Source organism: Fomitiporia mediterranea (assembly GCF_000271605.1).
Source record: "Fomitiporia mediterranea MF3/22 unplaced genomic scaffold FOMMEscaffold_9, whole genome shotgun sequence".
NCBI classification, from domain to species: Eukaryota; Fungi; Basidiomycota; class Agaricomycetes; order Hymenochaetales; family Hymenochaetaceae; genus Fomitiporia; species Fomitiporia mediterranea.
The window spans coordinates 71,720-95,141 of record NW_006760394.1 but is presented as its reverse complement, the minus strand read 5'-3'; the positions used below and the strand labels follow the sequence as shown (position 1 = coordinate 95,141).

General features: G+C 47.8%; 9 protein-coding genes across 9 annotated transcripts; 4 read left to right on the top strand and 5 right to left on the bottom strand.

Annotated features, from left to right (window-relative positions):
• Positions 1–278: 278 nt before the first annotated feature.
• On the bottom strand, positions 279–1,989 carry FOMMEDRAFT_158955 (uncharacterized protein; the record flags this gene model as incomplete). The annotated part of the gene is made up of 2 exons (XM_007268997.1): positions 279–773; positions 826–1,989. 2 exons carry the CDS (start codon positions 1,987–1,989, stop codon positions 279–281), a joined length of 1,659 nt encoding a protein of 552 aa, XP_007269059.1.
• A 542-nt stretch (positions 1,990–2,531) lies between these two features.
• On the bottom strand, positions 2,532–3,829 carry FOMMEDRAFT_22124 (uncharacterized protein). The gene is made up of 9 exons (XM_007268996.1): positions 3,645–3,829; positions 3,499–3,540; positions 3,391–3,435; positions 3,368–3,370; positions 3,148–3,232; positions 3,031–3,078; positions 2,922–2,954; positions 2,678–2,825; positions 2,532–2,620 (listed from the first exon to the last, which is right to left on the bottom strand). The coding sequence occupies exons 1-9, from the start codon at positions 3,749–3,751 to the stop codon at positions 2,604–2,606; spliced, it is 528 nt and encodes a 175-aa protein (XP_007269058.1). The 5' UTR covers positions 3,752–3,829; the 3' UTR covers positions 2,532–2,603.
• A 1,017-nt stretch (positions 3,830–4,846) lies between these two features.
• On the top strand, positions 4,847–5,756 carry FOMMEDRAFT_158953 (uncharacterized protein; the record flags this gene model as incomplete). The annotated part of the gene is made up of 5 exons (XM_007268995.1): positions 4,847–4,903; positions 4,972–5,021; positions 5,280–5,373; positions 5,439–5,531; positions 5,595–5,756. The coding sequence occupies 5 exons, from the start codon at positions 4,847–4,849 to the stop codon at positions 5,754–5,756; spliced, it is 456 nt and encodes a 151-aa protein (XP_007269057.1).
• A 1,975-nt stretch (positions 5,757–7,731) lies between these two features.
• On the bottom strand, positions 7,732–10,195 carry FOMMEDRAFT_148163 (uncharacterized protein; the record flags this gene model as incomplete). Its single annotated transcript, XM_007268994.1, has 8 exons — positions 10,041–10,195; positions 9,812–9,961; positions 9,578–9,742; positions 9,450–9,524; positions 9,273–9,375; positions 7,952–9,204; positions 7,813–7,888; positions 7,732–7,787 (listed from the first exon to the last, which is right to left on the bottom strand). The coding sequence occupies exons 1-8, from the start codon at positions 10,122–10,124 to the stop codon at positions 7,732–7,734; spliced, it is 1,962 nt and encodes a 653-aa protein (XP_007269056.1). The 5' UTR covers positions 10,125–10,195.
• An 892-nt stretch (positions 10,196–11,087) lies between these two features.
• FOMMEDRAFT_111828 (phosphatase activator) lies at positions 11,088–12,667 on the top strand. Its single transcript, XM_007268993.1, has 5 exons — positions 11,088–11,395; positions 11,468–11,868; positions 12,075–12,273; positions 12,340–12,447; positions 12,516–12,667. The coding sequence occupies exons 1-5, from the start codon at positions 11,132–11,134 to the stop codon at positions 12,519–12,521; spliced, it is 978 nt and encodes a 325-aa protein (XP_007269055.1). The 5' UTR covers positions 11,088–11,131; the 3' UTR covers positions 12,522–12,667.
• Positions 12,668–12,914: 247 nt separating this feature from the next.
• On the top strand, positions 12,915–13,625 carry FOMMEDRAFT_90782 (uncharacterized protein; the record flags this gene model as incomplete). Its single annotated transcript, XM_007268992.1, has 2 exons — positions 12,915–13,204; positions 13,286–13,625. The coding sequence occupies 2 exons, from the start codon at positions 12,915–12,917 to the stop codon at positions 13,623–13,625; spliced, it is 630 nt and encodes a 209-aa protein (XP_007269054.1).
• Positions 13,626–14,894: 1,269 nt separating this feature from the next.
• FOMMEDRAFT_126935 (peroxisomal copper amine oxidase) lies at positions 14,895–18,045 on the bottom strand. Its single transcript, XM_007268991.1, has 12 exons — positions 17,818–18,045; positions 17,561–17,752; positions 17,484–17,503; positions 17,263–17,429; positions 17,078–17,214; positions 16,706–17,018; positions 16,493–16,646; positions 16,370–16,445; positions 16,141–16,318; positions 15,431–16,087; positions 15,325–15,361; positions 14,895–15,223 (listed from the first exon to the last, which is right to left on the bottom strand). Exons 1-12 carry the CDS (start codon positions 17,953–17,955, stop codon positions 15,076–15,078), a joined length of 2,217 nt encoding a protein of 738 aa, XP_007269053.1. The 5' UTR covers positions 17,956–18,045; the 3' UTR covers positions 14,895–15,075.
• Positions 18,046–18,908: 863 nt separating this feature from the next.
• FOMMEDRAFT_158948 (uncharacterized protein) lies at positions 18,909–19,952 on the top strand (the record flags this gene model as incomplete). Its single annotated transcript, XM_007268990.1, has 2 exons — positions 18,909–19,382; positions 19,692–19,952. The coding sequence occupies 2 exons, from the start codon at positions 18,909–18,911 to the stop codon at positions 19,950–19,952; spliced, it is 735 nt and encodes a 244-aa protein (XP_007269052.1).
• Positions 19,953–20,056: 104 nt separating this feature from the next.
• On the bottom strand, positions 20,057–23,116 carry FOMMEDRAFT_169817 (uncharacterized protein; the record flags this gene model as incomplete). The annotated part of the gene is made up of 11 exons (XM_007268989.1): positions 22,855–23,116; positions 22,676–22,795; positions 22,401–22,615; positions 22,255–22,265; positions 21,923–22,196; positions 21,788–21,897; positions 21,153–21,720; positions 20,950–21,047; positions 20,727–20,850; positions 20,436–20,666; positions 20,057–20,386 (listed from the first exon to the last, which is right to left on the bottom strand). Exons 1-11 carry the CDS (start codon positions 22,916–22,918, stop codon positions 20,057–20,059), a joined length of 2,145 nt encoding a protein of 714 aa, XP_007269051.1. The 5' UTR covers positions 22,919–23,116.
• Positions 23,117–23,422: the final 306 nt, after the last annotated feature.

The following is a 23,422-nucleotide window of genomic DNA, read 5'->3' as shown; positions in this document are numbered from 1 at the left end:
AAGAAAGAGGGGACCGCCACAGGTCGTTCGGCGTCGTACATATTTGAATATGCAGTCAATTAGCGTAGGATCATATATCGAGGACAAGACGCGCCTACCAGCGTAATTTATCTCATCTCCCATTCCCATTCATTCTCAACTCAATTGCATTCATTTATCTAATCTATCTTTATATCTAACAGACTCTAACTCCCAAAAAATAAAATTAGAATTAAATAAAGAGGAAATATCAAATATCGACTCGTGTAAAATCTCATATATCGAATAACAAATACCACTCATCCCCGCATCTGCATCCGCAGCAACTCGTCTTTGAAAATCAACCCCCACGCAGTCACAAAATACAGAACCCCAGCAGGTAAAGCGCACTTCGTCAACATCTCTCCCCAGTCCCACCTCCGAGGTCCTACTCTCCCTTCTCTCAGTCTCTGGACCTTTCCGTATCCGTTAATCCCAATCCCGTTTCCATTCGCGTGACCATTAACGTGATGATGATGTCCATGCCCATCTGGTGCGCGTCCAGTAATAAACAAGTTACTCGTCACCCAAATCTGTACACTCCTCGACAAACACGTCGTCGTCCCAATTAACGCCCAACACGCCACAGGTCTCTTCGTATGATCAAACAACACAAGTGTGAAATGCGTTGCGGGCCAGCAGATACATTGTAGTGCGACGAGTCGGATGAGTGTGGAGGGTGTTGTGTAGTAGGCTTTCCAGCGCACTAGGAGGCCTGTTGTGAGGAGGAGACATTGGGTGCCTGTTAGGATTGCCTGCGGGTATGTTAGATTGGAGAACGGGAAGGAAAGAACGGTGTTGACGCACCCATAAAGCACAAATGACGAAATCGATACCCGACAGTCCCACAGCGACTCCCCCACTCGAAGGTGGAGAAGGAGGGTAGACAACATGATAAAGATTATACAACGTGCCAAACGTTGCAGGTATAACCGACAGGAAACGCGTAACTTGGAACAAGAAAGGAACGAGAAAGTCGATGAGAAGCGGGACAACGGGCCGCGAGGTGACGTTTCGTGACGTCGGAAGGCGTTGAGGCTGCACACGAATTACGAAGTACGAAGCGACGAACGAAGCACGGAACGAGGAAGTAGGGTCAAAATGTTTGTTAGTATCAGCATACATACACACACATCGAATGAAGGAAGAACAACGCACGAATTCATCCACCTCAGTCTCCGTCTCTCCCGCACACGGCTGTCCTCTCGCCGTCGTAACCACCCTCGGCACCTCCGACTCTTTCCGCTGTCCCCCTCCTCTCTCCCTATTTCGATTCCGCAAACCCGATGAAGAGGAAGACGCTGCGCGGGAAAAGAAGATAAGGTCTTCCGTTCCGTCTTCGTCTCCGTGTTCCTCCTCCTCCTCTTCGTCCTCGCCTTCTGCGGAGCTGTTTGAGGAGCTTGTGCTTGAGGAACCCATCCGAGAGGAGGAAGAGAGGGGTTGGGCTAAGGTCCAGAGTGGAGGGTATGCCGTCGTTGGGTGTAGTGCTGCTGGGAACCGCGAAGTCGATGCTGACGCGTGGGTAGTACGCGCTCGAGCGTAGTTATCCTCCGTAGCAGTCAGTGAGGCAGACGAACTCGCTGAGTCGCTCCTCGCGCGCGTTCGGAGGAGTTGAGGAGAGGACGCAGCGCGCCGTGGTCTGTCGTCCTCTGGTACGTTGCCAGCAGCAGCAGAAGAGGTAGGCGACATGGGCATAGCTCCGGGATTGAGAGGTGTCAGTATGAACGCCGGTTGGAGTATTGGGAGGTGTTCGAGGGATTTTTGTTTTCTGCGCTTTGGTTTTGGTGTTGATGTTGGTGACGGTTTTGAAGATGTTGTTCGACGTGTGCAGTTACGAGGGGAAATAGAACCTGAGCTAGAGCTTGAACGTGGAAGCCTCTGCTGCTGCTCGAAATGCTGTGAACTCGAAGTACGTTTGGGAGGGCTATGCGTGTCGGGTGTGCGTACTGTTACTGTCTGTCTTGCCGTCATGGTTGTGACACGGACAAACGAGACCGACAGGTTATCGTAGGATAGATATGTATTTATCGTATCGTATAGTATGGCAATAGCAATGGTATGCAACGTGCGTACGCGTAATAGAAGACGAAGAAGAGGGTTTTAAGCCAGATAGAATGGGAGAGACAGAGAGACGGTCGAGAACGAGGGACACACCACTCACCACAACAGACTCCAGACAGAACCCACCCGAATCCCGAACGAATTGAATCGAATGAGAGAATGGAGAAGATCGCAATCTGCGTGGAAGGTACGGACCGAAGAACGAGGTGTTACCACAGGCACAGGCGAGCGAACGAATGAATTGATTGTGGAATGAGGAATGTGCGTAGAGAATCGAGGTGGTAAGAGGCAAGACGTCGCGTACAACCGTCGAAGGACTGCATCGGTCCGGCTCCGGCGTCTTTATCATCCACGCATTATTCTTGCGCAATATCAATGCAATGACGAGGGGTTTGACGAACCTGAACGTGCACAGTTTGGGATGGCATCACTCTTAAACACGGTGATAGACGGCAATTTGGAATATATGCAAAAATATAAATACAGCAGTTATATATATTTTATTCCTCCCTACGTCAGCGACTCTACATCTCCCCGCATTCTATCCATCATCAAGAAACATCAATCAGACGTTCACACAAGAAAAGAAAATACCCACCGACTATCTTCACAGCCAACTTGGGTCTATTATTCGGCCCAGTCGGTACGTTCTCAATCTTCCGTAACGTCAACATCCCATCTATCACTCGCCCGAACACGACGTGTTTCCCGTCTAGGAAGTCGCATTTTTCTGTCGTGATGAAGAACTACCATAATATTAAGAAAATCGAGTTAGAATAAAACTGGAATATAAAGGTAGATAGGTCCGTATTGCCGGAACCTCGACGACTTCGGACGATTACCTGACATCCATTCGTATTCGGTCCAGAATTAGCCTGTGAGCGGAACAAAAAACCACAGAACAACTAATTTAGCATACTTGATATAAATGAAACGCGAGCGAGGGCGTACCATAGATAACAATCCTGGTTTGTCGTGTTTCATTGTGAAGTTCTCGTCCTATTCTCATCATCAATCAACACAAGCTAGCCCGAACGGATATGTGGAGGAAATGGAATGGAAACCCACGGGGAATTTATCTCCGTAGATAGAGAACGAACCGGTTCCGTCTCCTTTGACAAAGTCGCCGCCTTGACACATGAAACTCGGTACCCTATAAGTACGGAAGAAGAACGAGGACGATGGGTTGAATATGAATATGGTTTAGTTCTAATGACTGAAGGCGTAGGAAAATGATATGAAACTTGCACTCTGTTCAACATAAATGACATTAGAACACATGAACTAAACGTAGAAGGATAGGATAAATACCGATGGAATATAGATCCTTTATACCCTTGCGGTCGCGAGTTCACCCTTCACCCATCATCAGCTCTCATATTCTACCATCAACACCGATCCGGTAGTTAGCAGACTAACCTATACTCCCCAGTACACAACTGCCTAAAGTTCTCCGAAGTCCTATCAAATCCCAAACGAAATTAAGCACACCCAAGCAAATACGACAAACAAAAAATAACAAGAGAAAGAGAAATACTAAAAGAATGCTGAAAAAGAATACTGACTTGGGAACGACATCACTAAACAACTCCATCTTCATCCTCCCAGCAGGCGTCTCCCCGATATTAATGTCGAAGAACACGATTGGTCGTTGTTGGGTTGTTTGTGCCATCGTTAATCGTCAATTGCTAATCGTTATTGGTATTTCGAATCTAATAAGAGAAAGGGAGGGAAGGAGAGAGATAGAGAGAGCAGTGACAAAAGACGAAGTAAATGCGATGAAATTCGAAATTTGGTTGGAGGGGCACGTTATCGTGTGGTGTCACGTGAGGAAAACGCGTTCAACGTGTCTCTGCAATCGGCAGAGTCAAAAAAAATATTGCAACGACTGTGACAATGTACAAGAACGCAATGCGGATGCCACTAGGAGTCCTCTAATACATCCTTGATATCTGATGTGAACAGTGAAGTACAATTCATTCTGGACCCACAGTACTAGTGAAACTGCTTTTTCGATTAGTGGGCCCCAATCAGTGTGTTTGCAGATGACCGGAATACAAGGCACCTGCACCGGGACTGGCAAGGACTGTTCAATTCAAGCTATATTATATCAGTTGTTCATACAGTGGTTGAATCTTTGTAACATTCAGCAAGCCTGGTTCATTAGCTGGTACTTAGTAGAAGACTTGAACATTCTAGCGATTCGAAAAGTAGTGTTGATGGAAGCAGAGATATTGAGGTATCGTGAGACGTTGATTCTTAGCTCGAGTGTGAAGGTGTGCCTAGCTTACATCCTGACAAAGATAGACAAGTAAATTGTACCGCTATACATGAGGTTTATGAAATCAATCTAGATTAACCACCATAGCATGTATTCTTAACCTGACTCCTATCTCGGGACAGCACATGCTTCCATAGATAGCCTGGGTAAGGATTAATCATACCAACCAGCCGAATAATCGAATGAATTCTTATTCCTAACAAAATAAAACGATGATCCGAGATTCACGTTCACTAATATCAGGATAAGTAAGGAGAGATAAAAAAGAAGAAAATGGTCACAGTCGGAGAAAGTTCGAGGATATACGGAGTGTGAGGGACGAAGGTTCAAACGGCAGCATGCACTGAAGCAAGAAAAAAATGAAAGTTATGACGGCGTTGCCGTAACCGCAGCGCTCGCTTAACCAACATTACGGGAACTCAGCATTCTGGCATGAGAAATTGTGGTAAAGTAGTTACCCGGATCGACTGAGAGATAATTTTGGCAATGGCGTGCACGAGTAGTGAGGAATCGGGAATCGGTAGGATGCACGCTTCTGATGCTGTAAGTATTAAGGTAGTGTAACACTGGGATAAGCTTCTCAATGATCCTGATGATTCTGCCCCACACAGATTCTCATGTGCATTGATGATCGGAAAGGCCGATGGCTCCTCGATCCATTGTAGAGGGTCAACTCAATTTATCCAGTAATATGGGTACGGCAAGGAAATAAGCTCGTCTTTTTGAATACGTCGGAGTCGGAGTCGAGGACTGGAAGGGCTGGAGCTGATGCATGACGTGTTGTAGGTGCAGACTGTGGGGTTACTTAATTACATTATGTAATATAGTTGGTCCATGGCGTCACGGTGCACACTCATACGTCATCGGTCTTTCCATGCTTATAAGGGCCGCTTTGGCTGCACGACTGTGTATTGAACAGAAAGCTATCAGCTAACCTATCACACTCACAACCATCGAGTAAAGGCTTTACTTGCATATATCAAATCTCCATATTCGACTCACCAAGTAACATGGTAAGTGTCTTTCTTTCGATATTAAACACATGCGATAAATTGCTTAATCGTTATTAACTTAATAGGGTTCTATCGTATCTGCAATTGGCCGCGGACTCATCGCGATTATCAGTGCTATCGCAGCTGTAATCGAGACTATTATCTCTGCCATCGTCGGTGTATGTCTTCATTTCACCTTTCTCAGTAGTAACTCATTTACTGAACATCTCATGTGAATTCAGGTTATTGTTACCATCTTTTACGTCATCGAGGACATTCTGTGCTGCCGCTGCTTTGGTGGGCGCTCACGATCCAGAAGAGGCGGTTATGGTAGTAGGTACGGCGGAAGGGGCTTCGGGCGCTCCAGGAGGGGCGCTGCAACTGGAGGAGGAGGAATGTATTGAATTTGAATTCCCCTTTTTAACACATGTTGTATTTGCATTTGTATACCCGTTTAGGGACCAATTACCCTATGTACCCCTGCTGTAATGATTTTTTTGAAGAGCAATGTCAAGACAGTAAAGGCAGAAAGGCACAACAATAAGCGATTTGAAAATGTCGATCCATCCTGTTCAGAATTTAGTTATTTTATAATGCATGTGAGTTTATAAAGCAGAGTAGAACTTCAGTTAGAATGGACAAATACTTTGCCTGATTTAAGTTATGTTACAATTGCAAGGTTCATTTAACCAGTATTTGATCCTCTCAGCCATGCAAAAAATAATTTTAAGTTGAAGGGTATAAGCACAATTGAGCATATTGTAATACTACTCTAGATTTTTAAGGAGAGTAATTTAAATTCAATAGTATTTTGTATACTCCTAGTACCTGCCACCATACCTATTTGCATAAGATCCTGCACTATGCATGCATAAGCGTGCTTCCACCAATACAGAAGCAACATAATATGCCTCCAATAACATAACAACAAGAACAGTTACTATTATCTAAATTCATAAGAACCTTAGTAAGTGAACAATCACTAGGTAGGAGGATATGTAAAGACATATACTAGCAATGGCAGGGATAACATTCTCAATTACAGTTGCAACAACACTGATAATTGTATTGGTTCTGCAGACAAGGATAGACATGATAGAACTCTATTGAGTTAAGAACAATTATACAGGTAATTGCATGTATACACTATATAATGTTGAAAGGAAGTGCCTACCAAGTTATATAGTAGATAAGGGTAATTATATTCGATGTGTGTTTTCTCAACTTTCGCTTGTTGATATAAGTATGGAGGGAACGTTGATAATTTTGGAGAGCAATGTGTCTGCAACTTAGACGCGCCTGCAACATCCCAAGCTCTGCTCAAAAACTTCCCATTTTTGGAAGCAAGGGCAACAACACATCTCTAGTTTAGAGGACCGTACAACTTGCATCTTGGCAGTGGAACGCTCTCCAGAATACCACGGTTCTAATGTCGGTGGTGTACCCCCGAGAAAAGTGTCGGGTGTTGGATGGATTCAGAACAACGACGGGTAGAGTTGCCTGGATGCTACCAAAAAAGGGAGTATCTCGAGCGGAGATTGAAATCTTGTCGGCGCGTATAAGTTGCAGACACCTCACTCTCTAAAATGTTATCCACCTTTCCTCCTGACTTATATCAACAAGCGAAAATCTCGCGAGAACATTAGTGAATCTACTTACTCCTATCCATCATATAACATGGTAGGCACCTTCTTTCAATATTGCACAGCAGACACATGCAATTAACTGTGTGATTCTTGGTAACTCAATATTGGATCCATTGTATCTGTAATTACCCGCGGTATTAACACAGTTATCGGAGCCACTGCGGTTGTGGTTAACACTATCATCTGCAGTATCGTGCTTGTATGCCTGCACATTTCATCCTACCTAGTAGTTATTCATTTGCTAAACAATCTTATGAATCTAGATAATTGCTACACCCTTTTTCGTCATTGGGGGACTGTTGTGCTGCTGCTACCTTGGTGGAAGCGTGGTTATGAATTTGAGAGCCTTTTACTCCGATATTTACGGCGGCAGACGCTTCGGGCGCAAGAGGAAGGACACTGCATCCGAGGAGGATAGTATTATATTTTAAATCCCTCTTCTTAGCAAAAGTTGAATTTGTATTGGTATACCCCCTAAGAGACTATGATCTATCCTATGTACCCTGTTATAATGACATTTTGGAGAGCAATGTTGAGAGATTTAAGACAGCAAGATACATGACAAGCGATGTGAGAACATGATTCCGAAACCAATAACATGCACTGTCCAGGATTGGGTATTCCACAGGAGCATGTGAATTTGCAAAACAAAGCAAAGCTTAAGATGAAATGAACCGACTGATTGACAATGGAAAGGAACACAACAATTGCACAACAAATATAACATAAGCTTTCAGACATAATGTTTAGCTAATCGGTAGTTGGTAATTAATATCAAATTCATCTCCACTGCAGGATAGAAGAAGTCGCGTACCTGCGGGAGTGAAATAGGATGCGGTTTGCCTCTCTTCGAGTCGCCCTCGGTCCACGGAATAAAACGTATCGGGAAGCTGCTCATAATTTATTGTAAGCCACACGGTACTATACGTCACGCGGCATGAGAAATGACGCACCTCTGGGATATAAGATCCGCTTTGTGCGGTATCATGTCCCTTCCAGCTTCCACTTGTAAGCTCGGAAGAAGTAATACTGGGCCCTGGTTCACGTGCCCCAGTCACTTCTTGCATCGAATCGATTGCATGACGGAGGCGCATGATACTCTGTTGCTCATATGTATCGTCAAAGACGAAGGGAACCTGTCCGCGGGCGTCTGGCGGCGCGCTTGCGGGAACTACCTCGGGTTCGCACTCGTCCTCTATGACGGAAGAGAGATGCGCGGTTGGTGAGATGTTGTCCATGTTTCCGAGGTAGGAAGAAGGCTCGGAGTGGACAGGAGCCAAGCCCGGATAAGGTGCCGAAAAGGACGAAAATGTAGGCAAGGGAGGCACAGAGTAGGCACTTTGTGGGAACGGGCCGTAAGTCGAAGCCTGGTAAAACGGAGCCGGAAGAGTACGCTGGACATCGGGAACACTGGAAACTGAGGGACTTGCGGGTCCAGGTAATGTTTGGTATGCTGGCAGGTCGGATGAACTCCCAGCTCTCGGTAGGTAAGGCGACGGCTGAACAGGTCTGCTATTAGTGTAAGTTGCCTGCATTTGTCCGAGTTCGCTAGCATTGTCAATGGGCAAATCGGTCTTGCACCGTGTCAGAGACGAAATACTGTGGAAGGAACTAGACATTGTCGATCCAGACGCGTCGGAGCCTGGCGAGGGTGGCGGCAGACCAGACAATATTGGTGGACTCGCGCCTGAGCTGCTTCCGGCTCCAGTCCCGAGGAAGCCGCCTGTAAACGAGCCTTCAACCGGACTGCGAATCGCCGGATCTTGAGTCAGACCGCGCAGGTCAAGCGCACTCGAGAAACTTGCCGGCGGACGCTTAGCTGGGAGGGCGATCAGTGACAGCTGGCGGAGTCTTTCTTTCTCATTACAGAGTCCGTTCCCACTGGCATTGTTATTCTGGTTATTTTTAGAGCTGATGAGCCGCTCTCGACGCGGTGAGGGTGTTGGGGAAGTCTCGCGGAAAAATGCATTGCGAGACACAGATGGACGGCGGTTGCGCTCTGATGGGCGTCTCCGACTCGCCAGCCCATGGAGCGCCTGCATGCGGGAGACGAGAGAGAGCGAGCCTGGGTTGGAATTAATCATGTCAATAGCTGAAATCGGGGAAGGGATCTCCTCATCGCTCATGTCAATGGGCGAGTTTGCGGCCGGAGACGGGGGGTTGGCGGAGGGAAGGTGGACCTCTGGCCATTCTTCGGCTGAGTGGCCTACGGAGGGAATAATGTTAGTGCAAACACGTACACTATAAAACCTTAAAAAATGCAAAAATATTCACTGTATTTTTCTGACTGCTTTGCCGAACCCGAAAGATGGCAAATACAATGCGTGGAGTCTACTGGCTGCCACGGGATCACCTCTTGACGTGATTGAAACCGCATCTGAATTTGATTAAATAAATTGAGTAAATTAAATTAGCGCAATACAGGGGCACACTAAAACATAGATAACGCACCGTCTTGCGGAACACTTCAAAAATGCGCGTTAAGCGAACGAGTGGGTTGGCGATGACATGAAGAATGACATTATTCTGTGACACTGAGGGGTTCAGTTCTGGATGAAGATAGGAACTGACACGTTTACCTCCTGTAGCTTTGTAGCTACTGTATCCCATTTCGTGTCGTTGACCTGGGTCTGCTGATTTGGGATATCAGGTTTCCCAGGGGCTTCGTCGATGGGATTCGACATGGCCACGACGAATACATGCCTCGTCGTGGGCATCTTCGGGTCATTACCTGACAGAAACAGCTAGAAGGGGAGAAAATTAACGGGCTCAGTTCATACAGACGGGCTGTAGGACAGGAGGGATAAACGCACGTCGATCGATTGACGGATAAAGAGCGGGGACAACTTGTTCTGTGGCAGACCGACGATGTCGATATCTGGAAAATCATTGAAGTGGCGCTGTGACTTGTACGCCGGCCGTTGGTCTTGTGTTTTCCCCGTCGTCTCCCAAAATATTTGTACCTAAAGAAAGGGAGGAAGACACATCGGGAAGTGTCCGGACGTATTGCGCCATTCGGGCGCAAGCTGCTGAGTTACTCACGTTGATACCAGGATTCGCAATGCGCACGGCGCCCAAGACGCCTGGGAGTATATGCTGCTGGAGGTCTGGCCAATGCTCCAGCATGGGGAGCGAGTTTTCTATGAGAAGGAGGACATGGACTGCCTGCCCGGGACGAGCGGAGCCAAAGACTGCCGAAGGCGGCAGCTGTGCCATAAGATGATAAACTGGGGGGGATTAAACGCTTGTGCAAAGGCTAAGGAAATGACCAAACGCGTTGGAGCGGATCTTGCGAGTTTTTGAAAAATGGAAGAGGGGCGGAACGGAGAGCGGATGCGCAATGTGGCAATCGATAGCGGAGTGAGCAAATCAGGCTGATCGCGGAGAGACGAGAGATGGAGAGTGGTGAGGTAGCCTGTTTCGCGAAGGTGGGTGTTTGATCTCAAGTCACGGGGACACGGGAGCACATACGCGTAGTTAAAGCAAGGAGGACCCACAAGCTGACTGCGCTAGGGAGCAGAACACACCAGTAGGAGCACTAAGCAGACACGGTGAGAAGCAGAAGATCCGTTGCACGCGCGCTCGGCGCGTACGTACTCGGATACGTATCGCGGAGAGGTTCCACGCAAGCAGGCAAGGACTAATAAAGCAAGTGATATAGGAGTGGTTCTGCGCGCTGTTAAAGTTCTACGGGGTCAGGGTAAGCGAGGCGGTTACCGCGTCGGCAGTGTCTAAAGGCAAAAGAACACGCTACGCGACCCCAGAGGCTGGCGATGTGGCAAGTCGCGGGACACGGAGCACACAAAGAGAAGGTCAGCTCGTATCGTCCCGAACGGAACGAAATCGTTGGCTATATCCAGCAGATCACTATTCTCGCGGCCGCTTTGGCCCTGCAATGGAAACACAACTGAGATCCTCACACAAGCCAACATGGTAACAAAAGTTAACACTTGACCACCGTGAGAGTAAATTACTTTTTGTGATTATTAGTAAGATGTGTCACGCTTATCAAGTATGTCACACATATCACGCCGTTACCATGCAGCAATACCGCGCGTGTATACAATGAGTATTGCCCACTTGCCTCTCGCCATCGTCGTCGTCCACCGTAGAGCAACTCTTAATTATCAATCATGGCTGCCGTAGCACCGTCATCGTCGCCTATTACTCAGGTCTCTCAGCAGCCGGCGCATACAAATCTACAGCCTCAGCTGTTGACGCGCCTCCAGCTAGACTTGCGTGGAGAGCGCTTCTCCGTGGACCGCGAGACAATCATGAATCTCCCCGAATCTGTCCTGCTCTGCCTCTTTCCAAATGGTCTTGTCCTGAGTAGGCAGAGCGTCGCTCTCTCCGATGGCGGAGAAAACGAGGAAGATGAGGAGCTTTATGCCGTCGACGTATGTCCCACTCTTGCCGTCTGCATCCGGGTTCTCCAGCGCTAACGGAACCAAATCTCTCCAAAAAATAAGTTTGATCCCAAGTGTTTCTCCTATGTACTCAACTTCTTCCGCAATGCCTCGGACACTTTTTATGGGACTGCCACTACGCCGGGTCTTTTTGCAGCTCAGCAACATCTTGCCGAGAACGCTCCGGCATCCGATTTTGGCCCTTCTTTGTCTCAAAATCCATTGGTCACCAAGCAGGCAATCATCGTCCTGCGAGAGGAGCTCGAGTACTTTTCAATTCCTCCCAAAGACGGAAAAGCCTCCACTGATGCGACGGGCATTGCGAATGACGCGCTACTGGAGATAAAGCGCCAATGCGGCCAGGTTCTTCTGGAGAAGCGCAACATCTTCACCGCTCTGCAGCGGAATGTGAATAAAGAGAACAACTTGGCAGAACAGCACTTGATAGACATGTTGTGCATGAGGTATGTCTCTTCTCATTCGAATTTACAATTACGGAGAACTGTGCATCTATCGTCGTCAGATGATTCAGACGGACAACCGTACCGCCGCTTTTCTACACGGATCCTGCAGCATACTCTCAGTCTCCTGACCAAATTGACGCACTTCGCTTCTAATGGAATGTCTCGCTAATAACTGCGATAACTGATGTTATTGTTTATTTAAATAGTGGTTTTGATCGGGAGGATGAGTGGGGTTTCCGAGCGCTGGAGCCTTCGCGGTGTTGTATCTCATCGATTGCGCTTGTCCTATTGAAGACCGGCATAGTCCATAACGGGCCTCCTTATCAGAGCGAACCTGCTGTCACCATTGACTACAACCAGATGGCGACGGCGCAAAAATTGCTTCTTTTCTGGCGGAAACCTGCGGTAAGATAGCAGTATACACATATGACTCGTGCACGTCTGACTGCATGTTTTTCCTATATTTTCCAGCGCAAATGTTGGTGGGATGGTGTTGAAGTAGAACTCAACCGTCCTGGGCAAGATCCGCTCAATGTGAAACTGTGGGCCCGTCGTGTTTGGACATTGGAACTCAGCTTAGTACGTGCAATCGGCGTTTGCCTATCTAATGCATCCTCGAGAACTGACTCGTATATTGCGCATGTCAGATTTAGGAGACAGGATTTGATTTGATTTTTAACTGTCCATTAAATTGCTCTCAGATGGTCATATTATTTGGTACTATTCACATACGTAGATACCCCTCGCGCATTCAATGTAAACAGCACATGGAATCCATGCTATTTCTGATTGAATTAACCCCTAAATATTTCATTATTGTGTCCTTGATTCGTTTATTCAGTTCACTTGCTTGTTGGTCGTTGTGGCACGTGCTTCTCAGTGACGTCAGCACTATTCATCTGATCTGAATGCAGCAAAACAAATTGAACAATCGATTTGGCTTCATCTCCGCTGCCTTGCCCGGTGCTACGTGTTTGAATAGAACTTTCATCTACCACTAGTACTCTCATCTGCCTCGGACTGTTCCGTGGTAACCAAACTCTGTCATGTCTGAAGTACAGGCTGAAACAACCGTCGACCTTGAAATCCTGGTTGACCTTGAGCAGCAGTATGAAATTCAATTCATAGTTTGGTATTGTTCACGCATTGGCCAATTCACTAGATTCTATGACGTGGGCTACAAGGACGGCGTGGAACATGGGAAGATTCATGGCCGAATAGAAGGAAGAGAGTTGGGAAGAGAGAAGGGCTTCGAGATGTGGGAGGAACTGGGCTTTTATGAGGGCTTCGCAAAGTTTTGGGACGCCGCCTCGCACCGTCAGGAAGGTAAAGATAGGTGGGTATGTGTCCTTCGCCGTCTTGTGTGTGGGACTTAAATGGAATCATCTGATCTAACCTGGTGTCAATTGTCGTGCAGCCGTGTATCTCATAATGCGCAGCTTCTGCTAGACCTGATTACTCAGTTTCCGATGGAGAACCCTGCGCAGACTGATTCCGCAGACATTGATATCCCGAAGCTCTTTAACCAAATACGTGCACGGTATAAGATGCTGTGCGCCATAATGGGTGTCAAACCGAGTCTCAGAGTAGCAGCAGCATCTCAAATGCAAACTCGTGAAGAAGAAAGTGGTGCAAGCAGTACCGTGGCGGCGGCGGAGGACGGCGGAGTGAAGACGCAGGTGGTGCCAATGAAGAAAGCCAGCGTGTGGCCGATTGAAAGCTCCGAGGATTCTGGAAGGGTAGACTTTAGCTTCTGATGCCCGCTGCTGTAGCTGCTGCCGCGCTACTTTCCTTGATGTGAGTGCGACGGAACTGAGTTTACGTGCACCTATCGCGCTGAGCTTGAGCGAATCTAACTTGCCAAGGTCACTATTGCTGCTTAGGGCTCGGTCCCGTACCGTATTATACGGATACGGCATTTTCGTATACGGTGCCGTACCGTATCCGTATAAAAAATTTGACTCAAAAATACGGCACGTATTTTACGGGCCGTAACCGTATATAGTCTGTATAATACGGACCGTATACGCCTGTATACGATATACGGCTACTAAATGAAAGAAACTCTCTCTCTAAACATAATACTGAAGCTCTAATAAGTAGTATTCAATGTTCAGACACTTATACTAGCATTTAGTAATATATTCAGCACTATTATTGTAAAAGTATGTGCAATCTGATATATATTCCGATATATACTATAATATAGGTACATCACATGACTCGACTTTATGACAAATATCACAGACTAAATTACATAACAAAATGTCAATAAGTCAAATTTTATACATTTCATGTAGATTAAGGCATAATATAGGTAGAATTCAATATTTCTATACTAAAGAGGTAATATCACAATGATGTAGCCCCTTACATCTCATGCTACACCTTGGTAAATGTAGCAACTACGCTGTATCCGTATATGGCGTATACGTTCCGTATACGGCCGTACCGTATCCGTATAGGTTTTCGGGTTCAGAAATACGGCACCGTATTATACGAGCCGTATCCGTATAAAGGTCGTATTATACGGCCCGTATCCGTATACGGTACGGTACCAAGCCCTATTGCTGCTGCCAGCTCCTCTCGTGCCATTGGCGCTTGATAGCTCGGTGCTATTATCCTCGCTTGTGTCCCCTCACAGCATTCGATCTTTCGTCCGATCCTGGAGACTTGATTCAGATATGTCTGGAATATGCGGGAAGCATCGCTGCTTGTATGTATGTCTCAACGTTACCTTCCCCTTGGCTTTGATCGTTCATTTGATGGATTTTAGTTGTGCGTCCATTGACAATTGTCAAGTCAAACCCCACTAAAATGGTGCCTCTTAAGCTATTGGTTGCGAGCATTTATTCATTTTGAAGTCTGACTTGTACCTATCGTCGTACATCGCACTTTTGTGCAGAGTCTGACAAGGCAATATAGGTGCATGTAGGCAATATAATCGAATATAAGGACCCACAATATACAAAAAATATGTCTTAGCCATATATTCCAATACAATTTTGTGTTCGTTTTGGTGATGTAGATAGCGTTAGTTTGTCATTAGTTAGTCATGTGGAGCAACTGCACTGGACCAACAAGGTCCTCTAGATGGAATTCATAATCCATATCATCTTTGTTAGGGATACTACTACAGCGCCCCAGAGGGCGTGCCAAAACGATTGTTTGACTGACTGATATACAAGTTCCGTATGTTACCGCTTACTATGCGCAGCAATTAGAATTGGACTCCTGTCCCTCCGAGAATGCAGCGCAGCTCTTTGGGTCATTTGCAGCAGGAATATCAAGTGAGGGATTTGTCCGGAAGAAGTTCTGTGGTTTGAAGTACACGTTGAGATGCTCCGAGGGCATACTATTTTCGCAAATAAACAAATAAATCAAACAAAAGGGGCGCGTTAGTTTATTTGAGACGATGTTATCGGATTTCGCATTAAAAGACAGAAGTGGACGTACACTGGCCAATCTTCAGGACGCGGGATATGATTCGTACCTGTAACAATAGAACGAAAAACTTTCGTTAGTCATAAGGTCGGTAGGATGGCACGCTAGTACAACGGACCCAATGTAAGATACAGCACTATGTCTTCGTTATCGATGTTCGCATTCTCCTTGGCCCACGACCCGAGTGAGTCTGTAGGCTCCTCACGCGTCTGCGGCACATACTTCCCTGATGGATAGATACGCGAGCCATCAGCATCTTCCTTATCCTTGACGACCCAGAGCGCCTTCGTTCCGAAAAACGCGCGTTTCTGTATCCAGGACTTCTCTTTCGCAAGGAGCGTCTGTACAGCGCCCTTCATAGCGATACCATACCCGGGCTGTGCACCTGTAGAGTAGTGGGGCGCCACGTTGGGATTTACGATACGCCAGCGCCGGTCGCGGTCGAACGAATAATCACGCATACCCTCAAGTGACGTTTTGAGGATGCGTGATTCGGTCGTGAATGCGTTGCCTGCGAAGTTCTCGTCAGAGCCCGTGGGTCCCGGCGCAGGTACTACGTCTAATTCAAGCATGCTATTTGAGAGACCATCGACCATTGGATCAACACGAAGAGAGAATAAGTGTTGATGATAGTGCGCGTTGATGTTCTTTGCAACGGTTGTTCCATATGGATTTGCTTCGTTGTCGGCTCCCACGTAGACCTGCAGGATCCCAGTAAGGCGGACTTCGAACTCGACTGTGCCGTCTTGGTAGAACCTATAATTCCAGATGTATTCTACCCGCGAGTTATTATACGTTTGCAGAATCCCGTAGAGTTGAATGGTTTACCATAGTTGGCCAGGGTGCAGCACATGCTAACTACAAGGCGTCTACTGCGTGCTGCGAATGAACGACCTCCGGGCCGGTAATCGGTATGTTTCCAGAGAAGTCCATTGTCTTCTTCATGAATGCAAATAGCGTTCTTGATCTTAATCGCGCTACCGTTGTGCCCGACATAGCATCCAGGCTAGATAGGAAAGTGAGTTAGCGGCTTCTTAGCTAACACGTTTGAACTTACAAGATAGTGGATTGCTCCGACACAATCACAGCCTAGTGAGAGGTCGTTCGCCATCGTACCCATACCATATTCTCCGCTAAACACGGTGAGGGTGGAGGAGAACATAGTGTGATTGGAACTTACGCATCAAAAGCGAACTTTCTTGGATGAGGAAATTCAGGTGCCCCATATGGTACAATCATTTCGGCCAAAGAGAGGCGATAAAATACGGGACGAAGAGTACCTTCATCGTTATAAGTAACGGTAGAGATGACTATACCTTCACGATGGTGGAATGCTACGACCCAAATATTATTAGAACGATCAGGGATACAAGAGAACAGATGCAAAATATACAGATATGCATCTTCCACTTTTGCCATTCGAGTTCATGGCCGTTCATCGTGAAACTGACACCTTCTGGCTGGATGATATGTAATGGCTTGATGTCATCTCTGGGCTTGTAGTTCTTCCCGCGGAGGTCGGGCAGGAAATCAAACGTCTCCGTTGGAACCGGAATGCGATCACGCTTGGCGTTAGTTAACGTGTCCTCTTCGAGTGGCCTTGGAAGTGTGTTTGAGACAGACAATTTGCCACTGGCATCTCGGTGTGGAGGGAAGTCAATATGGATAACCTTGCACGCATTTGAGTCAAGGACTGGAACAAAGTCCTAGGGTCGGATTATGAGCAATTAGTCTCTTGAGGTAATTATTTTAGAGGAAACCCTACGAGAGGATGTGCGTAAAGATTCTCATGAGTCCCGAATCGCGCAAATACGAGCGCTTGCTGGACTCTCATATTCGTGGGGAAGCGTTCATCGTAACCAATAGACCAACCATCACAAGCAATATTCTCTGTTTCAAGACCTACAGCCAAACATAAGCTGATTGCTATGATTTAAGCTTGGAACTAACCGAGTTCCTTGACAAGAGCAATGACGCGTGCATCTTTCTTGACAACATCTTCAGCCATAGCTAACTCTTCAACTGAAATTTGAGGCTGCGTGCCCTTTGGCAACTTGGTTAGTGTATCTACTATCCATTTCCCATCCTTTAGGCCCAAGGTAACGTTGTATGCATCTCTGGAGAACAAATAATTTGAGAAAGTGGCAAGTCAGTCTCAAAATCGCGCTTACCCCGTGATCAAGTCAATAAACTAAGATCCGAGCTGATAAGATAAGAAGAGTCTAGCAATAGAAAAGCAGGGACTCACATCCGATCCTGCACGTCTATCAACCCTGGGTGGTGCTGCCGCCGGTTTCTCTCCTGTCGTAAGCGGGACTCCGAGGAATGCCAATACATCCCGCTTAGGTGGAGGAATGAGATTGCTTGTGATAAATTTGAGAGCTTTGATGCCATTCTTTCCAGCAGCATGTGACCGGATTTCTAGTGAAATTGCAGTGATCTTCCGGCAAAATCAGTAACCCTTGCATAGACCAAAGACACCGAAAAAAGAAAAATATTAATGACCTCGTCGGGACTTAACGGGTCGAGCGGATGCTCGTTTGAAGAAAACGACGCGCCGGACTTTGGAGCATGCTGGACCCTGGTAGCCGTTCCCGGCACATGATGACCAGTGTCTAGGGCATTGGCAAGGATGGACGCCATTTTCTAGATGCCCAAGAGGATGAGAGTACTGTGTGAAAGCCCAGAACACCAATAGCCAGTATATATATGCATCCGGAAGAGACTTGTCCGAGTGACCAAGACCGCGGGACACGAACGGTGATAAGACAAGGTCGCGGCGACCACATGAACACAGAACAGTGACATCCCGACATCCCGTTATCTAAGCCGTCAGGATAAAGCACTTATGGTGCTGCATTTTACATAAAAGAATCGTCCGCCGATCAGGTCGGCCATTCTGTTATTCTGTCTTGCTCCTCCACTAACTGTCTCTGTTTTCCATTTTACGAATAGACCGATGTTTTAATTTTATGAGAAGTACCCGCAGTTACGGATTGGCTACACAAGGGTCAATCGACTTGTGCATTTTTGACAAAACCCTGCATGCACAATCTGAGCCGGTAATATACTATTTCTTCTTTAGTTTGAGTGTACATATAACGCAAATAAGACTATATAGTACGAAGTGAAGTAAATAAAACGCGTAAGAGAAATTAGAGTCGACTCTTACATTTGGCACTCCGAATCTACTATATATGTAGTAAAGTGTGTTTATGACATTGCTAGCTCTCACACAGTAGTCAATACTAGCATGTGGTCGACCCTTTTCTCTTACTGTACCAACGTGAATATTTGATTTGAATACTAATCATGTTAGAGGTCGGAAGCAGCCACAGTAGATGGCTGCTTATTCTCATGTCTAGTCCGAACCAAGATGAAAGAACGGCGTGATTGTCAATGCGTAATACTTCTTTGATTGCAAGTATGAAACATTCTGACATAAACCAAGGATTTACTGTTATTCGTTATTGTATTTTACTGTAAGAATGATCTAGAGCTTATGCAGTTGCGTCCACAATAAGCCATCGCTTCGTTTCAGCTCGAGCCAACATACGACGGTTTTGAGACATGTTAGATCTGTGTATAAATAAGACATGAAGAACGAGAAACAACTCATTGCTTCTTGCATTCTTACCCTACCATTGTCACCCAGCCTCACGCATTTACTACCAAACCCCCATCCGCATATTCCGTACAGCACAATGTACACCATCACGTTCAACGCGTCGGTTGTCCTCCTGCCTCTCGAGAGCGGGATTCTGCCTTTCCCGCTGAAACGCGACGTCATCGAAACACTCCCTCGGCTTGGAAGGCCAGAGTACGGGTCTGAAGATGAGGGCGAACTAGCCACTCTCCTCGTTAGTAAGTCCGTACGAAGGATTTCCGACCGCCTCAGCGGAGTTTTTCGTCGTCGTGATCGCCAGCGCGGAGTCAAGGTTGTCCCCTCTCCCAAGGTCAACGACGTGGACGATGTCGCCAGCAACAACGCGATAATGTGGTTCACTAGCGCCGACAACTGGCGTCCTGGCTTGCTACCTCTCGAGCAGGCTGCGCGTCGCGCGGATATCGTAAGGAGACCCGAGGCATTCGAGCGCATCTGAAGCTGTTCGCGAAGGGAGGGTGGATGCGTTTTATGGAGATGCATATCCAGAGAACATACCGCCCGAACTGAGCTCAGCCTTCTGGCGGTCAAATTTCTAAGCGTCCTAGAAATTGGTCACTGCCTTGTGTCTAGAATGAGAAGACCTGGATTCAGCGTCACCTGTGGTTGGCGCAGAGAATGAGACGAGTACCCGCAGTTCTACTTGCTACAGTACACTGACGTTTCTCTACAGATTTAGAGTTGAGTTGAGCTAGCGTCAGCTATTGAACGAAAGGGGATGTTCGTGAGGCAGGTCGCGCCTGATACAAACATTGGAACACGAGGTGAACAGGAGACCGGGATTCCATTCTCCCCGCTTAAATGCGATACCATCGACACACTCCCTCGGTTTGGTGAGCCAGAGTATGGGTTTGAGGATGAGGGTGAACTAGCCACTCCCTTCGTCAGCGAATCTGTGCCGAGGCTTACCGGCCGCCTCAGCGGAGTCAAGGTCATCCTCAGAGTTCCTGCTTCTCTATTTGTCGCGTTTCACTAAATGTTCCCTACAGATTTCGAGTTGCTTTCCCGCTTATACGCGATACCATCGATGTCCTTCCCCAGTATGGGAAGCCAGAGCACAGGTTTGAGAACGAGGGCGAACTAGCCACTCCCCTCGTAAGCAAGTCTGTGCCGAGGCTTTCCGGCCGCCTCAGCGGGGTCTCTCATCGTCGCGATCCTCAGCGCCGGGTCAAGTTGTCTCTCTACCGAAGTCGACGACGCGGGCGATGTCGATAACGACAATAGGTTAACGTGGTTTACCGTCCCTAGCAACTTGGCGTCCTGGATTGCTAGGCTGCACGTCGTGCAGATATCATAAGGAGACTCGAGGCGTTCGAGCGTTTTTGAGGCTGTTCGAGAAGGGAGGCTCAGGGCGGATGCCTTTCTGGAAATATCTCTCCAGAAAAATGTCTGCACCCGGACTGAGCTAAGCTATCCGGCGTTTCAGTTTTGCAATATAAGTGTCTTTTAAGTTGTTCACTGATCTGTTTTGCGTAGGACCAGACGATTTGGATTTGGCGTCACCTGAGGTTGGCGCGAATAACATGAGACGAGTGTCCGTGCCCCTACTTGTTACGGTTCGCTGATGCTCATCTGCAGATTTGGCGTCGAGCCACCGCCGGCTATCGAACGAGAGGGTGCATCCACCATAGACAGATTGAGTCGAATGCGAGGGCTCGAGTACGAGATGGAGAGTAGACCGGAATTCTGCCTTTCCCGCTTAAGCGTGACACCATCGCCGCACTCCCCCCGGTTTAGAAAGCCAGAGTACGAGTTTGAAGACAAAGACGAACTGGCCACTCCCTTCGTCAACAAATCCGTACCGAGGCTTTCCGACCCCATCGCCAAAGTCATTCGCCATCGCAGCCATCAGCCCTAAGTCAAGGTCGTCCTCTCTGCCAGGAAATATTTTGGTCAGAACTGAGCTAAGCTGTCCAGCATTTCCGTTTTGCAGTCCAAGAGTCTGAGAAGTTGTTCACTGACCTATCTTGCACCTAGGACTAGACGACCCGGATTCAGCATCGCCAATGGTTGGCACGGACATTGAGACGAGTATCCGCATTTTTACTTGTGTCAGTCCACTGATTTTCCTCTAAAGGTTTGGAGTTGAGTCGGTGTCAGCCACCGAAAGAGAGAGCTTGGCTCCAGGAGGCCGAGTTTCCACCTTTCCCGCTTATCCGTGATTCCAACGACGCACCCCCACGATTCGAAAAGCCAGAGTACGGGTTTGAGGACGAGGGCAAACTGGCCACTCTTCTCGCCAGCGAGTCTGTACCGGGGTTTTCTGACCACATCGCAAGGGCCTTCCCTCGCCGCGATCATTAATGCTGGAAGACCAGGATGCAGCGTCACCTATGGTCGGCGCGGATAACATGAGACGAGTGCCCGTGTCTCTACCTGTTAAAGTTTGCTGGTGTTCATCTGCGGATTTGGCGTTCGAGCCAGCGTCGGCAATCGAACGAGAGAGCGCATCCACCATGGACAGATTGAGTCGAACGCGAGCACCCAAGGACCAGATGAACAATAGACCGGAATTCCGCCCTTTCCACTTAACTGCGGCACCATCGATGTGCTCCTTAGAAAGCCAGAGTACGGGTTTGAGGATGAGGGTGAACCAGCCGCTCTCTTCGTCAGCAAGTCCATGCCGAGGTTTTCCGACCGCATCGCCAAAGATTTTCGTCGTCGCAGCTGTCAGCAACGAGTCGAGATCGTCCTCTCTGCCAGAAAACGTTTCGGTCAGAACTGAGCTAAGCTGTCCGGCGTTCCTGTTTCACAGCCTAAGAGTCATAGAAATTGTTCACTGACTCGTCTAGTGCATAGGGCTAGAAGAACCGGATTCGGCGTTGCCTGTGGTTGGCGCGGACATTGAGCTGAGTACCCGTGCCTCTACTTGTTACAATTTGCTGATGTTCATCTGCAGATTGGCGTTGAGCCACCGTCGGCTATCGAATGAGACAGCGTAACCACCATAGCCAGATAGAGTCGAATGTGAGCACCTGAATTCGAGATGAACAGTAGACCGGAATTCCGCCTTTCCCTCTTGAACGCAACACTAGAGATGTGCTTCCCCGGTTTAGAAAGCCAGAGCACGGGTTTGATGGTGAAGGCGAACTGGCCACTCTTGTCAGCAGGTCTATACCGGGGCTTTCCCACCGCATCGCCAAAGTCCCTCGTCGTCGCAGCCATCAGCGCCAAGTCAAGGTCATCCTTTCTGCCAGGAAACGTTTCGGTCCGAACTGAGCTAAGCTATTCAGCGTTTCAGTTTTGCAATCTAAGGTTCCTAGAAGTTGTTTACTGACCTATCTTGCACCTAGGACTAGACGACCCGGATTCAGCATCACCTGTGGTTGGCATGGACATTGAGCCGAGTACCCGTGTTTCTACTTATTTTGTCTGCTAATTTTCCTCTATAGGTTTCGAGTTGAGTCAGCGTCAGCCACCGAACGGGAAGCTTGGCCACTAGGAGACTGGGATTCCACCTTTCCTGTTTATACGCGGCACCTTCGACGCACTCCCGCGGTTCGGGTGGCCAGAGTACAGGTTTGAGGATGAGGGCGAACTGGCCACTCCTCTCATCAGCAAATTTGTGCCGAGGTTTTCCGACCGCATCGCCGGGGCCCTTCAACATCGCGATCGCCAGCGCATGGTTAAAGTCATCGTCTCTACCAAGGTCAGCAACACGGATCATGTCACAAGCTAACGTAGTTCACTAGTACCAACAACTGGCGCCCTGGTCTGATACCTCTCGAGCACGCTGCGCATCGTGCTGTTCGTCGAAGGAGGGCGGGCGTTTTTCGTAGAGATGCCTATTCAAGAGACGTTTCGGTCGTCCGAATACAGCTAAGCTATCCGCCGTTTCAGCTTCTAAGTCTAAGGGTCTCAGAAATCTGTTCACTGACTTGTCTTGTACCTAGGACTAGAGACCCCGGATCCGGCGTCCCCTGGAGCTTGCGCAGATAACATGAGACGAGTACCTGTGTTTCTATTTATTACAGTTCACTGATGTTTCTCTACAGATTTGGCATTGGGCTTTCAGTTGGCGTCAGCTATCGGACGAAAGCGAGGCTTCTACGAGAATCACTGGTCGGATGGATGCCTTTGCATGCAAGGTGGATGGCGTACGTAGTTCAGTAGTGTAGCCTTCTCGGCGGCAGTGAGACTGCCGGGCTTGGGTGCCCTCAAGACATCAAGACACCACATGGTTCAAGACTCAAGAGATGTGCATCAAGAATGTGAGGCCTCAGAGTCGACTTCGGGTGGTTTTTGCCTGCGTTTTCCCCCCCAAAGTCCTGAGATTAAGTAAGAGCCCAAGACTACAGTTAAAGGGGGGGTTTTTGCCTGCGTTTTCCCCCCGCCGAGGTCATGAGTTTTAAGTAAGAGCTTAAGTCAGGGGCCCCTGAAGTTGTGAGTTTAAGTAAGGTCATGAGTTTAAGTAAGAGCCTAAGTCTGGGGGGGGGGGGGGGGGGC